General features: G+C 38.4%; 2 protein-coding genes across 2 annotated transcripts; both read right to left on the reverse strand.

Annotated features, from left to right (window-relative positions):
* Positions 1 to 1863: 1863 nt before the first annotated feature.
* LOC145946942 (uncharacterized) lies at positions 1864 to 14542 on the reverse strand. The gene is made up of 2 exons (XM_083056697.1): positions 13494 to 14542; positions 1864 to 3849 (listed from the first exon to the last, which is right to left on the reverse strand). The coding sequence occupies exon 2, from the start codon at positions 3847 to 3849 to the stop codon at positions 1864 to 1866; it is 1986 nt and encodes a 661-aa protein (XP_082912823.1). The 5' UTR covers positions 13494 to 14542.
* LOC145946934 (uncharacterized) lies at positions 7136 to 10973 on the reverse strand. Its single transcript, XM_083056688.1, has one exon. It carries the CDS (start codon positions 10759 to 10761, stop codon positions 9142 to 9144), a length of 1620 nt encoding a protein of 539 aa, XP_082912814.1. The 5' UTR covers positions 10762 to 10973; the 3' UTR covers positions 7136 to 9141.
* Positions 14543 to 15296: the final 754 nt, after the last annotated feature.

Consider the following 15296-nt stretch of genomic DNA (forward strand, 5'->3'; position numbering starts at 1 on the left):
CATTTAGTGCAATTTGTTTGGTCGCCAGCTGATATTTCGTGGACCAAATTATGCGGTGGTATTGTTGCATATTCTTGGTTTTCCTCGGCTGATATTTTACCATAGCATTCTTGACAAATTTTGCTGCAGTCAGTCGTATCTTGATAGATTTCACCCTCCATTAATGTAACACACCGGAGTTCTGTTAGATTTCGGTATGTTTCGGGGTGGTCTCCTGGTTTAACACCGTCGATTGGGCCTTGGCGTACTTCTTCCGGCATCTCGGGTGTCCATTGAAGATGGTGATATACTGGCATTGTTATACTGCAACCGATGATCAGGCAGTATGTTTTGACGATAATGATGTAATTAAGATAGAAAATGGTTCCACTTGTTTACAAAGTATTATTATTATGAGGTTAAGTATAAGGTATAAATTTGCGCATGTAATTAAAGAAGAAACACATATATTCATGATAAGTATACAAAAAAACTGAAATCTAAGAACGCAAATGTTGAAATATTACCAATAACGATTCAATATATATATATGGTCTAATAGTAATTAATACAAAAAAAAAAATAATATGATATGATAATGTGTAGCATCAATAATGACGCTATAATTATAATATGCAAAAGAAGTACATAATATAAAGAGGAAAGGTAGGGTGATATAGTGACTAATGATAATAGTAATTAATATTTGGGATATATGGGAGTACTTAAACGCTTGCGTAATTCTAACTAATACATAATTCAAAATTCAAACGAAGTAGTAGTAAGGTAAAGAAAATTTAGGGTCTATAGGAATACTTATTGTTAAACACTAGAGTAATTCTGAATTAATACACAATTCAGATTTCAAATGAATAGTGGAGTAATAAAAATTTAGAATATATAGAATTATTTAAATGCTACAATAACTCTAAGTTAATACATAATTCTGGTTATATATATATATATATATATTTTTTTTTTTTTTTTTTTTTTTTTTTTTTTTTTTTTTTTTTTTTTTTTTTTTTTTTTTTTTTTTTTTTTTAGACTGAGGGTTCCACGTCGGCGGTGATTTTTGTGCAAAGTTCGGCGTGGCCAATCCGAATTAGCGCGTCCCTAAAGTTATATGCTCTATCGAACATTTTGGTGGTCTCCATATGGAGTTTCACCAGGGCCGCACCCTTTCTTAGAGGATGGACTATATTTATCCATCCATCTTGTCCCTCTAAAAGGAGTCGACACAGGTCTCGTGTCATTATTGGCCACGTTTGCCTACCATTAGGGGCTGCGGTGTGGGCTAATCCACATATTATGGCTTGCCAGGATACCCCCTTAAAACGGTCTTCTAGGTGATACACTTCGCTCATACGGCGCCACACTGTTCTTCCCCAGTCGCCGAGCATTATTTTGACCAACCAAGTGTTTTTATTTATGCTTTGTATAAACCCTCGCTTCCATCCTTTCTTGTCTTTAACCACGACCTCTAAGTCCTCCTTCATATGGTGAGGGTATACGAGCAATGAATTGGCTCTCCTATCCATCCGGAATTGGATTTCTTCTTCCATTTCCAGGAGTTCCCTTGCGCTATTTTTTAGTTGTACCCAAAACAGCAAGGGTGATTCCGCTCTTACCACGGTCACCTTCAGGCGACCGCGAGTCAAGAATTCAGTGTCGATGTAAGAGGTTTCCATTTCTGTATATAAAAAAAAATTTTACTGTTTTTGGTGCATGGGGAGATCCAAAAAGGGGGTTTATTGTGTTGGCGGTATGCCTTGCTTGATATGTGAAGAAAACCGGGGGGGGGTTATTGTAATTGGCGGTATGCCTTGCTTGATATGTGAAGAAAACCGGGGGGGGGTTATTGTAATTGGCGGTATGCCTTGCTCGTTAAAATTTCGCTTCTTTAAGCTCCAAGGTATATGTAGTATCTTCCCGTGGGGGGAGGAGGGGGTAGGTAGCTGTTGCAGTTGTGTTGTTTTCCGTGTGGATGGTTTCAGGTGTCTCGTTATTTTGGGTATAGGGAACCGGCACGCTGGCTTTCGATTTTTTCGATTGCCTTGTTTTCAAATGTATTAGTAGATGTGTTAGGGAGTCCCATAGGGCTCCTAGCAGGTACAAGGACCACCCGTACACTGTGTGTAAGGCGTAGCCGTGTACTATTGTGTCTAGCGTCAGTTTTATGACTCTGATGCTCAGGTATATTCCGATTAGTCCAGCGCTGAGATTCCCGAAAAATAGAAATTTATTCCAGAATTTGTTCCATGTAGATATTGCTATTTTTTCTATGGTGTTTGTATCAAGTAAATTGGAGATTGATCCCCCTTCCAGGGATATGGTTTTTCCCATCACCCCTCTCGCTAGGGAGTTGAGGACGGCAGGTCGTTCGGCTGGAAACATTATATGATCTCGTAGGTCCTTTAAATCTGTTTCCGTGTATATACCGCTGGTGGCGAGCGATCCTGGGCTGATGTATTTCCATACAGGCTTAGTCAATGGTTTTATAGTGACCGGCGGTATGGTATCCACTGGTCTTGGCATAAATTTGTACCAAGAATCTCCTAGCTGATACATGGCGGGTGCTAATGTGTTACAAGTGGTTTGCGTTCCTTGTTGCAATAATATGTGCGTTTGTGGAGTTAAATAATACGTTTGATTTTCCCGAAGCACGGGTAGTTGGTTGTAGCATCGGTTTGTTTGAGCGAGCTTGACTTCGACGGGTACGCATTTTACGATGTGAATAACCTCTCCAGCTAGTAGAGCCATATAGCCGGGCCCTTTCATTAGATGATATGCAAAAATATCTGGAGATTGTGTGGCTATGGCCAAAGCGTTTTGTAGCATTCGTTGCTCTAAATTACATTGTTGTAATAAAATGTCATGGTAAAGTTGATTAATTTGCGTGCGAATATGTTTTTCCACGTAAACAAACTTAGAATTCATGTACGTGAAGATATCGAGATTTGAAACGCGCGATTGTTTTTTGAAAACGACGGTTCCTCGTACAGTTTCGAAAATCATTAATTTAGGATGTTCGGTACGTATTATCGAATATCCGCAGACATCTTGTTTGCCTTTACTGGTTAGGGCGAATATTGTGTCTTGTGTGGTGAGAGAATATACTGTTTGGCCTTGCTCGTCGTCAATTATTTTGTAGGCGTACCCCTCGAATAATATTCCATAGTTATTAAATTTACAGGGACCTGCAGGTACGGTATTCCAATACGTGTCTCCTCCTTCGATGTCTATGCAATGTGTAGAGCCGAGTTGGCAAGTAATCCCGGATCTGAGTTGTACTTTATTAGTGTTGATGCGTACGTCGGCAGTGTAATCCTGTAATGTGATTTTTACAGTTCCGACTACAATGACATCCGACCATGTTCCGTAAGGATCTGAGTATGCTCCTCCGTGGCATTCGCCGTAGTTGTCTACTTGACCAGCTAACGTAATCGGTCTGGTTATTGTGCTATTGGATTTAAGTCCTGAGATAAGAGTGCTTCCTACTTGATAACTTCCGTAACTATGCATTCGCCTGCAAGCCTCGCGAGTTATTTCTTCTATATATGAATATTTTCCGTTATGTACATCCATTGTGTGAGAAAACATTCCGCATTTCTTGACTAATCGGTCGATTTCAACTTTGCACTGTATTACGTGCACTGCTTCGAATTCATTAATTTGTAACAGCTGCACGTAAACTTGATCCGGTTTAATTTCTTTACGAGGGATATCGCATTCCTCGATGTTTAACAGTGATAGCGTGGTTAGGTTTGCGGAGGAAGATCCACAGTCATATCCTATTAGCCCATGTGTTGGATGCAGGTATACTGCTAGTATTATTAATATTGCGATTATTCGTCTGAATTTGCGATCCATCTGAAATATTAATTATTTTTGTAGGTGTGTGTATCTTTTTCCTCTTATAACCTTTATGTATTTCTACTTTATTTTTATTAATATTATATTTTGTATTTTATATATATATATATATATATATATATATATATATATATAAAAAAAACATTTATTTTTGTGGAAAATTAATCCTTTTTGTTGATTATTTAGTGGTTTTAATGTAGGAAATTCGCAATCGATTAGGATGCACGATTCGGCTATTTTTCTTTATTCTAATTTTTACATTATTTTTATTTAATATTTCCAGTACTTCATGAGGTCCTGTATAGTGATCCCCGAATTTTCCGGGTTTTGGCCCCTTTAAGAGAAATACATGGTCTCCTGGTTTAAAGGTTTGGGGGTTAATCTTTCTATCGTAATATTTCTTCGATCTGTGTTTTGCTTCGATAACGTTTTCACGAGCATTTCCTTGAATTGTATGAAGTTGTGTAACGAGGTTTACTAGATAATCGTTGTAATTCGCTAATTGGTCGCTTGGAGGTAAAAGCTCGTTCGAAGGAATTCTGGCTATTTTTCCGAAGACTAATTCGTACGGTGTATGTCTGGTTGCTTCGTGTACATTAGTATTATAATTGAACATTGCAAGGCTTATCCATCTATCCCACTGTTTTTGTTCGTTTGCGTATTGTTTTAAATATTCTCCTAATGCGTGATGCGATCTTTCCAAAGATCCGTTAGATTGTGGGTGGAAGGCAGTAGTACGAAATTTACGAATTTTAAATAATTTTGCGATTTTCCTCATTAAATCACTGATAAAATTTCTTCCTTGATCCGTTAATATTGCCTTTGGCGCTCCGAATATGCAGATGAAACGATCTACGAAAGCTTCTGCGATAGTTTCGGAGGTTTGGTTTTGTAATGGTATACCCATACAGTATTTGGTCAGCTGATCTTGTAAGGTCAAAATGTATTCGCTGTTTCTTTCTGTCTTGGGTAAAGGTCCGACAATATCCATGGCTACCTTGTCGAAAGAAGAGCCTGGTGTGTCTGTGATTATCATAGGCTGTTTTGTTTTGACGCGTACTAATTTTCTCAGTTGGCACTGCAAACATTGTTGTATGTATCTTTGAACGTCTAGTTTTAAGTTTTCCCAATAGTAATTGTGTTTTATTCTATTGTATGTCTTAGTGACGCCGCGATGTCCTCCGGTCGGCGAACAGTGCATCTCACCAATTATAACGGATCGTAGATCTTTCGGTGGATATTTAATTTGTCCGTTGCAAATGATTATTTTGGTAGTGGAATTAATGAATCTTAATTGCAGTTGCGATTTGATATTATTCCATGGAACGTTGTTGATAATTTCTGTTTTTGCAATGCTGAGTGTTCCTAAATTTAAATTTTCAGTCAAATTTCGTAAGTCGTGTATGACCGCGATAATTTGGTTGAGAGTCGCTGTGGGGCCTTCTCGTTCCGTCTCACTGATGGGTAAGACTATGTGGTAGTAGGTTTTGTATTTTATTGCTTTCGCTTTACCTAACTCCAGGGGTCCTATATTCGGGAGTTCGTTTCTTTCGAAGAGTTTTTCAGATCCTGAGTCTAAAGGTTTTCCGTAAATGTCGACAAAATACGCGACATTGTCTTTTCGCAGAAATAATAGTTCGCGAGAATCTATAACGTTGCTTTTAATTATTTTATTCTCAATGATAGTAGGTTTCATTTTTGTTTTTCTTGATTTTAAATTTTTATTGATAATTTCTTCTTCGTCGTCATCGCTTTCTTCCCTTTCTTTTCCATCTGTTTCTTTGTTATCCTGATCTTTGTCTGGCGGATCGTTTCTTTCTTCTATCTTTTCAGTATTGTTTTTGTTGTTATTATGATTTTCATTATTTTTCTTAATATTTCGTTTTGTCGCCTGACTTCTTGTTTGCATTCTGTTTTGTTTTGGAGGATCATGTATTAGCGCTTTTTCGATAGTTTGTGACGCTGGAGGTTCGTTTAGTTCTTCGGGGGTAGAAGGTATAGGATCGGCATTATTATCAGGGGGTTCTTCTTCGAGTATCGGTCCTTCAATTTCTTCGGTATCTGACAGATATAGTTGAAAATCGTCGTCTTCTTCTTCTTCGTCATCGGTTTCTTCCAGCATTCTGGAAATTATTTCTGCATCTTCTGGATTATTTGGATTTAATGTTTTTCGTTCTTTTATTATTTTGCAATCAATTTCTTCAAGATCTACTGGGTTTCTTGATAATGCGTCCGCATTTACGTTAGTTTTTCCTGCCTTATAAACAACGTCGTAATCGTATTCCGCTAATTTTAATCTCCAGCGAAGTATTCTCATATTTGCGTCTTGCGCGTTTTTAAACCACATTAAAGGTTTATGATCTGTAACTAGGGTGAATTTTCTTCCATATAAGTATGGTCTGAAGTGTTTAACGCAATATATTATGGCTAGTGCTTCCTTTTCGTAAGTGTCGTATTTCGTTTCGTCGTCCGTGAGTGTTCTGGAAGCGTATGCGATAGGTCTGTCCTTGTTTATTTCTCCTTGTGAGAGTATTCCTCCTACGGCTAAACCTGACGCATCCGTAGTTAAAATAAATGGTCGAGAGAAATCAGGGTATTGTAGTACTGGCTCTTCACATAATTTTTGTTTCAATATCTCGAAGGATTCTTCTTGAATTGATGTCCATTCGAAACGAGTGTCATTTTTTAATAGATTTGTTAATGGTTTTGCTAGTTTAGAGAAATTTGGAATAAAGCGCCGGTAATATCCGGCAAGTCCCAAAAATTGCTTAATATTTCTTGGGGTTTTTGGTCGGGGAAATTTATGTACTGCCTCTAATTTTTTCGGATCTGGTTTTACTCCATCTCTGCCAATTACGTGTCCCAAATAAATTACTTCGGTTTTTAAAAATTCACATTTATCAGGTTGTAGTTTTAAATTAGCTTCGCGAAGTCGTTCTATTAATGCGTTATATTTTCGTTCGTGTTCTTCTAAGGAAGTAGCATAAATAACAATGTCGTCCATATAAACAAATAATTCTTCGCCCTGTAATCCTGTTAATACTAAATCCATTAGGCGCTGAAATGTTGCAGGAGCGTTTTTTAATCCAAAAGGCATTCGATCGAATTCGTAGTGACCGAAGGGAGTAGTGAATGCAGTTTTGTGACTGTCAGCAGGATCCATTTTTATCTGATGAAACCCAGATGCTAAGTCGCATACAGAGAAATATTGCGCGCCCCCTAATTGATCTAATATATCTATGATGTTAGGTAATGGATATGCGTCCCCGATGGTTTTGTCGTTTAAAGCCCGAAAGTCGAGGACCATTCTCCAGCGCTTGTTTCCTTTGGAGTCCTCTTTCTTCGGCACGATCCATATGGGCGTATTGTATGGCGATTGTGAGGGTTTTACGATGCCTCCTTCTAACAGTTCCTCTACCTGCTTGTTTATTTCTTCCTTATGTAGTTGCGGGAATCTGTATTGACGAGTGTTAATTGGTCGATCATCTGTGGTTGGTATTTGATGTTGGAGTACATGAGTTGCAGTTAAATTTTCTCCGGGAATATGAAATTGGTTTTGACTGTTTGTTATTAATTTCTTTACACTTTCTTGTTCCTTTTCATTTAGATGTTCCAATCGTAATAATTCGGTAATTTGTATAAAGCGGTCTTTCTCCTTTTTCTCGGAAACCACCAGGCAATTATGCAAATCGTTGCTTGCATCGTTAATTTGTTGTTGTTTTCTTTTATGTTTAGATTTTCGTTTTCGCATAAATTTATCTATAATTTCTTGCGATTTATTTAATAAAGACGTCGAAACTTTCGAAGACGGTTTGGTTCTGTTTTTCATGCGTTTAGAGTTTTTAATGTTTAATTTTTCAATATTTAAATATTTTTGTGCCTTTTCAAGAAGGTCTTTTATAGTGACATGAGATGACTTTAATTTGTCATTGTGGTCTTCTGTGAATAATCCAACTTTCGGAAATTTGATATCTAGAATTGATAAGGAATTTTTCTCTCTTAAATTAGAACAAGATTGTGTCAAATCGCGTAGTGAGGTTTGGTAACTTCCCTCCTCGCAATTGACGGAGCTAGAATTTTCTGTCGAGGTTTGGAAATTTCCCTCCGAAATTCTAGAAATATCCCCTCCAGGAGAGGTTTGGTAACTTCCCTCTCCAAGGGATTTTGAATCATTTAAATTTTTGAGAGAGATTTGATAATTTTTCCCTTTACTAGAATTATTCAATTTTTCAAGAGAGGTTGGGTAACTTCCCTCTCCGTTAATTGTTGGATTATATGAAATTTCAGGAGAGGTTTGGTAACTTCCCTCTCCAAGAATTTTCGAATTATTAAAATTTTCAGGAGAGGTTTGGTAACTTCCCTCTCCAAGGATTTTCGAATTATTAAAATTTTCAGGAGAGGTTTGGTAACTTCCCTCTCCAAGGATTTTTGAATTATTAAAATTTTCAGGAGAATTTTTATTCCCCTTGTCAACATTAATTTTGTTTGTCCTTCGAGTTATTTCCGTAAATTTTCCTTCATCCTCGAAAATTTCTTCTTCGTCTTCGATATCAATATAAGTTTCGTTGGTGTTCATTGGTTCTTCGTTTATAGATGAAACTTCATCGTAATTGTTGACCGTCGGACAGTCGGATTTATGGTCGTCAAATAATTGATCCAACGGCTTTAAACGCAAAGTGGGTACGCGGACTTCCACTTCTTCGTCTAAAGTACTTATAACATTGAGATATGCTTTTCCGGAGATGTTCTCTACAATAGTGTCTCCTAAGTAAATTCCATGTTCTATTTTTAATTTTGGTATATATCCCACCTTTATTTCGGGGTTTTCTATCCTTACATAAAATAATGATTCGGATCTCGGAGACACTATTATAGATTCCGGTGAGAAAAACGGTATGTTAACTTCGGATACGGTCAGATATCCTTGAGCGTAATCTATTTTCGATGATGTTTGTTTAAAGAAATCATTTCCCAATATTCCGGATTGTGGAATCGGAAAGTCGCGAGATACTAAATGGAAAGATATCGGAATTCCAAGGAGATTTAAAGCGACTTCTCCGAGCGTATATACGGGATGATTATTTATACCATTTAATTTTAATATATTTGTATAGTTAATTTTTAGAGTTTTAGGTATAAAATTTTCCTTGATTATATTTGGTCCGGATCCCGTGTCTAATAGAAAGGTTATTTGCGATGGTATTTCGTTAATTTGGACCTGAACAGTAGGCACGCGACTATGTTTATCGAGGTTTACTGTTACGGGTCGTATGTCGATGGTTTGACGGCCTACTTGACTTCTTGAGATGTCGACGGGTGTGAAGTCTGTCCGGTCCCCCGTTGTGCACCCGACCCCGAGGGACCTGTGTAGTTTCCCTGATTATTTTCTTTTCGACGATTATTACTTGCGTTGCGTAACTGACAATTTTCAAGGAGATGGCCTTGTTCTTTACAATATCTGCAGAATGTATCGTTCTTCGTTGTCAGTTGTTGATTTATTTTAACACGACAATCCTTAGCGGAGTGTCCGAATTTATCGCAAAGTTGGCATGAAACTTTCGATCTACTTTCCAAACTTCTTTCCTCGTTCTGTTTTTTCCAACAATTACTAGCCGAATGGCCAGGCCTTTCACACCATTGACAAGTAACCGATTTATTAATTTGTTGTTGGGAAGTAGTTTGTCGGCATGATTTGGCGTCGTGGCCGGTTTTTGAACATAATTGACATATAGTAATTTTTTCTTGAATTACGTTTACTGATTGACGAGCGCGAGGATCGCGTTGGCGACATTTATCCGCACTGTGGCCGCGTTTTTTGCATATTTGGCAAATTAAAATCTCCGTTCCGTTATTCGTTTGAAAATCGTGCCCTTGTAAGGAAAATTGAACGAGCTTCCTACAACTACTTGCGGCATGTCCCTCTTTGAAACAGATCTGACAGATTTCCCGCACTTGATTAGTGTACGGTGATTGGCCTGTTTTAACGCCTTGGCCTTGGCGCAAATCTGTCATCTCTCGAAGCTCTCTTTCTATCCTTAGGGCGTCGGCGACAGTTTCTTGTACGTCTAAATCTCTAGCGATTCTTTGCTCTATTTCAGGCTTTAGCCCTCTAATAAAACACTTACACATGTCTTTTTCTACCGTTGTTTTTATATTTTGATTGGGTAAAATGTGACCGGAACTTCGATATGCTTCCAATATTTGTTTTCCAAGTAATTTAACTCTATTTGCGTAAGTGACGACATCCTCTTCATTCCTTTGATAAATACATCCTAGTTCTCCTTGTAACTGATATACATTTTTAGTGGGTCCATAAATTTTCTTTAAATAAGTAGTTAATTGCAATACAGTATCAAAATCTTCATCCCGAATTGTTCGACGCGCTTCTCCCACTATTCTAGTTCTTATAATTTTAGTAAATTGAGCCTCTGCTTCCTTAGGAAGCATAGCTTTCGCTTCCTCGCAACCCTCGATAAAATAATTTAGCGGAATGTTACTACCGTCAAAAAAGGGGACGGCGTCTACCGCGTATTTTAAGGTAGCAAAGGGGTTAGGTTGCGCCATGTTAAAAGAAAGTAAATTTTCGGGATCGCTTTCGATATCAAATTTTTCGATTTGATCTTTTATTGTTTCAGTAGTTATATCGGTGGAATCGTCGGAATCTGGCTCGGGCGATTCGGCTACTAAAGTATTTTCAGTTAAATCGAATTCTGAGGAAGGATCTTTTAACGAAAATTTTATTTGGCGAGATGTCGAAGTTGAAGGTACTAAAGGTGTGGATGTGTGAATTAATTCGGAATCAGATGGTTTAGATTTAGATTTGCGTGTTCTATGTGGTGTTGTTAATGCAGTTTTATATAGTTCTTCTATTTGATCTTTATCAGTTTGACCTCTTGTTCCTTTACTCATTACCGCTACCAGGAATCGCACATTTCTATCCCGGACGAGCCCCCAAATTTTATTTATGTTACGTCCAGACTCAAGGAAGGAAGAGTCGAAAGGAAGGACGTAACTAAATTTATCTTTTCGAACGACGGCAGACTATCCGTCTGTTCGACCCGAACGAACGTCTGGGCCCAAATAGGTCAACGACCGCAAGGGTCGCTCTTACTCTATTTAAAGGGCCGTTCGCTCGGTGGTCCCTTTTTGGCAAGAGAATTTAATCTCTTTTACGCAGGATGGGACCTTGTGCGATCCTGGTTTACGGGAATAAGTGGGAACGGGTTATTAATAAATGAAAATCATTTATTTTGAAATTTATAAATTTATTCCTAATATAAAGACGAAAGAATTTATATACATAATAATATTATTGACGGACTTAGTTGCTAATGAAGAGTGAATGTATGTGTATGTGTCGCGGGTGATACATTAGTACGGAGGTCTTCAATCGGGGCAGAAAGGGGTAAGAGTTATTGTTTAAATTTTAGGGTCCCGATTGGTGGTTACAATAATTTAAATGGTAATAGGTATATAAAATTAGTGTCCATGTGTGTGCGTGTAAGAGAGACTTCTAGGTTATATGAGTTCGGTAATTATGGCGGTGGAGGGGGGATAGGTTCGTAGGAGAAGGTGTGCAGGGACGGCTAAAGGATATCTTCGCCCGGGAACATACCAGGGGATGATGTTATTCCTATCGGTGGTCTCTAGAAATTCGCGTAAGGCCTCGTGGTCTACGGGGCCTGGACCAATCGTGAAAGCTTCCTCAGGGACTTCTCGTATCCCTGGGAGCTGGTTTATCAGCCAAGCTCTGAATTGCTCGTATGAGAGCTTGGCAGGCGATTCTGATTCTTCGGAATCGTCGTCGCTGATATCTACTACCTCAAACCCTTCCGGATGTTCCCTATTTACCGAGGACGTTGGGGATGAGGGAGGAGAATCTTCAAGGGTGATTGTTGAGGGAGCCGGAGACGGAGATCTAGGTGGCTCAGGGCGTTCGGGAGAAGCAGGGGGAAGAAAGGGAGAAGGGCTCCGCGGAGAATCGGCGTCCTCAGAGGAAACAGAGGAGTGAGGGGAAGGGGCCCGCTGAGGTATAGCGGGTTCGGGAGAAAGAGGAGAAGGAGTTCGCGGGGAATCGAAAAATTCTGCAGAAGCAGAGGTAGCGGGAGACGGCGTCAGCGGGGTTTCTATATGTTCGGGTGAGGAAATAGGAGAGACCGTAGGGTGATATGTATTAGTTGTCTCTGTATGGATCGGTGTGTTAATTTTTTCTAGGGAGCCGAAGGTTTCGCCCGCAGCCAGACTCCGTGCCAACGCTTTCTTTAACCGCCTATTACGCCGGTTTCGCGCCAATTTAACAGCGGTTCGCGAGGGTCGTCTCCTTGGATTTTCCACTACGAGAGCGAATAATAAAGTAACCGGGCAAGAAGAGTTTTTACTGAAAAATAACTCTGGGAGTTCTTGTAAGAGAAAAAAAAAAATATATATATATATATATTTATTTTTATATAATTTTGATATTTTAATTATTTAATAATTTAGTTAGTTATTGTATTACTTATTTGTTCATTCAAGAGAGAGAGAGAGAGAGAGAGAGAGAGAGAGAGATAGAGAGTGAGAGAGAGTAAATCACGGATTGTTCCGCTATCGCGGGAAATCCGGAGTGATTTCAAAAGGTAAGGGGATGATAGAAATCACGGATTGCTCCGCTATCGCGGGAAATCCAGAGTGATTTCGAGAGAAAGAGGAGATGGAAGAAATCACGGATTGCTCCGCTATCGCGGGAAATCCGGAGTGATTTCAAAAGGTAAGGGGATGATAGAAATCACGGATTGCTCCGCTATCGCGGGAAATCCAGAGTGATTTCGAGAGAAAGAGGAGATGGAAGAAATCACGGATTGCTCCGCTATCGCGGGAAATCCGGAGTGATTTCAAAAGGTAAGGGGATGATAGAAATCACGGATTGCTCCGCTATCGCGGGAAATCCACAGTGATTTCGAGAGAGAGGGAGAAGATGGAAGAAATCACGGATTGCTCCGCTATCGCGGGAAATCCGGAGTGATTTCAAAAGATAAGGGGATGATAGAAATCACGGATTGCTCCGCTATCGCGGGAAATCCAGAGTGATTTCGAGAGAAAGAGGAGATGGAAGAAATCACGGATTGCTCCGCTATCGCGGGAAATCCGGAGTGATTTCAAAAGGTAAGGGGATGATAGAAATCACGGATTGCTCCGCTATCGCGGGAAATCCACAGTGATTTCGAGAGAGAGGGAGAAGATGGAAGAAATCACGGATTGCTCCGCTATCGCGGGAAATCCGGAGTGATTTCAAAAGATAAGGGGATGATAGAAATCACGGATTGCTCCGCTATCGCGGGAAATCCAGAGTGATTTCGAGAGAAAGAGGAGATGGAAGAAATCACGGATTGCTCCGCTATCGCGGGAAATCCGGAGTGATTTCAAAAGGTAAGGGGATGATAGAAATCACGGATTGCTCCGCTATCGCGGGAAATCCACAGTGATTTCGAGAGAGAGAGAGAGATAAGGATGGGGGAAGAAAGGACAGTTTTTCGAAGTTAGAATTTAACAAGGATAATAAATTAATAAATTAAAAAGGAAAACAATTATAATTTAATTGAAGTCCCAGAATTATTTTAAGTATTATTAGTAAGGGTGGAGATGTAGCGTGCTTGATAACTTACTACTTATGGAGTGCGCAGGTAGATGTTAATTATTCCAGGTGTGAATCTGGCTACGGACTCCTCCGTGAGGATGGTGTTCCACTCGCAGTTGTTCACTCGCGAAAATCGTCGTACTCGGTGAGCACTGGGCACACGATGATTTCACAAATGTCACTGCGAATGCTCACGAGTTCGAGATTCTCTCGAAGGATGGTGATACAACTTTTCGCGATTGATCCGCGAGCGTAGGTTTGAGAAAAGATTGATATTCTCTGAGAGATGTTACGGGTATATATACCTTCTTGCTCCTCCTTCCCGTTAGTTTGTTAATATTTCCTGACGAATAGGGAATTTTTCAATAACGCCCTTTCAGTCCCGGAGGCGTCTCTTGACTTTAAAAGTTTATCGGGATTGGTCAGGGCTTTTGTTTAGGGCCCTAGGTTTTGACCAATGGAGAATTTGTTGAGGTTTATATTTTTATTATCCTCTCGAGATTTCGATATCGGCGGCGGTGTTTGTTGTTAGTTTTTCCTATATCGCGATATTTGTCGTTTGTTAGTGCCGCTTTTATCGGCGGGTTCTCGCTTTATTGCCCTCGCGTGTGGCTTAGAGCTTGTTTACTGAGAGGCGATGCGTGTGGCATCTTTTTAATCTTTATATTTTTCGCCGCTTTCTCGCGAGAATACCCGCAGGTGTGCTATCTTATTTTGCACACTTTCGTTTTCATTATTTGTTTTCCCCTAATTTTACTAGGGAAGGATTTGCTTTCGGCGCGTTCTCGCCGTCTTTATGTTTTGCCGATATGTGATTTTAACTTATTATTCGCGAGGGTGTCGGCAAGAATCCGCTTTCGGCATCTTTCCGCCTGGTCTCTTTTATTTACCGATTTTGTAATATTTATCGGTCGCTCACGATATCTGCAGCTGTCCGTTTCGCTGGGCACGTTTTCGTTTTATTATATACGTGCCGCTTAGATTATTATTATCTTTTTTCTTCCTTTCTTATTTACCTAACAACAAACTTCGCCTTGGTCGTGGGAAAGAAAAGAATCGTGAAGTCCGCCGGACGTAACAATATAATCTACTTTGTATTATATTGTATTGTATTTAATATTTTTATACTTTTTCTTCAGGTGATATACATTGATATTTCGCTATTTCATTCTTGTTTCCAATTTTAAAATTAAATTAAAAAACTAATTAACTTAAATTTAAAAATTTTTTTATGTAACAATAAATTTTATGTAAAAATTTCTATTTTTTACAAAAAGCACAACAAGATCTTCACAAAAGAAAAAAACATGCCAAGTATATAAAAATAATTCGACATTGTATGCAAAAATGCCTTTGCAAAAATTTTTCTAGCAAAAGTGGTTTTTAAAAAGACACTTCACACACATAGACAAAATAATGTTTAGAAATAGATATACACATACAAAATAAAGTTTAAAAATATATTTAAAAATATACAGCTCAAATACTGTAATATGCATCAGCAAAATGTATAATAAATTATTTTCAAGTCTCTCTCTATATAAATAAATTAAATATAAATTATGTTAATTAAAAATTCACTAAAATAAATTATAAAATACACATTAAAATCTGATATGCAATAAACTATATCAGCAAATTTATGTATGTAATAAATAAAATTATTTTCAATTATCTGTATATAAATGTATGTATGTCTACTTTTAAACATTAGTATAAAGTGTCTTTCTAAAAAATATTTTTGCTGGAAAAAGTTTTGCAAAGGCATTTTTGCATACAATATCGAATATTTTTATGTACTTAGCAGAATCTTTTTTGTCGAAATTAATAA

Source organism: Prenolepis imparis, unplaced genomic scaffold, assembly GCF_030444845.1.
Source record: "Prenolepis imparis isolate NDT839.2.m4 unplaced genomic scaffold, iyPreImpa1.0 SCAF_30, whole genome shotgun sequence".
Lineage (NCBI taxonomy): Eukaryota > Metazoa > Arthropoda > Insecta > Hymenoptera > Formicidae > Prenolepis > Prenolepis imparis.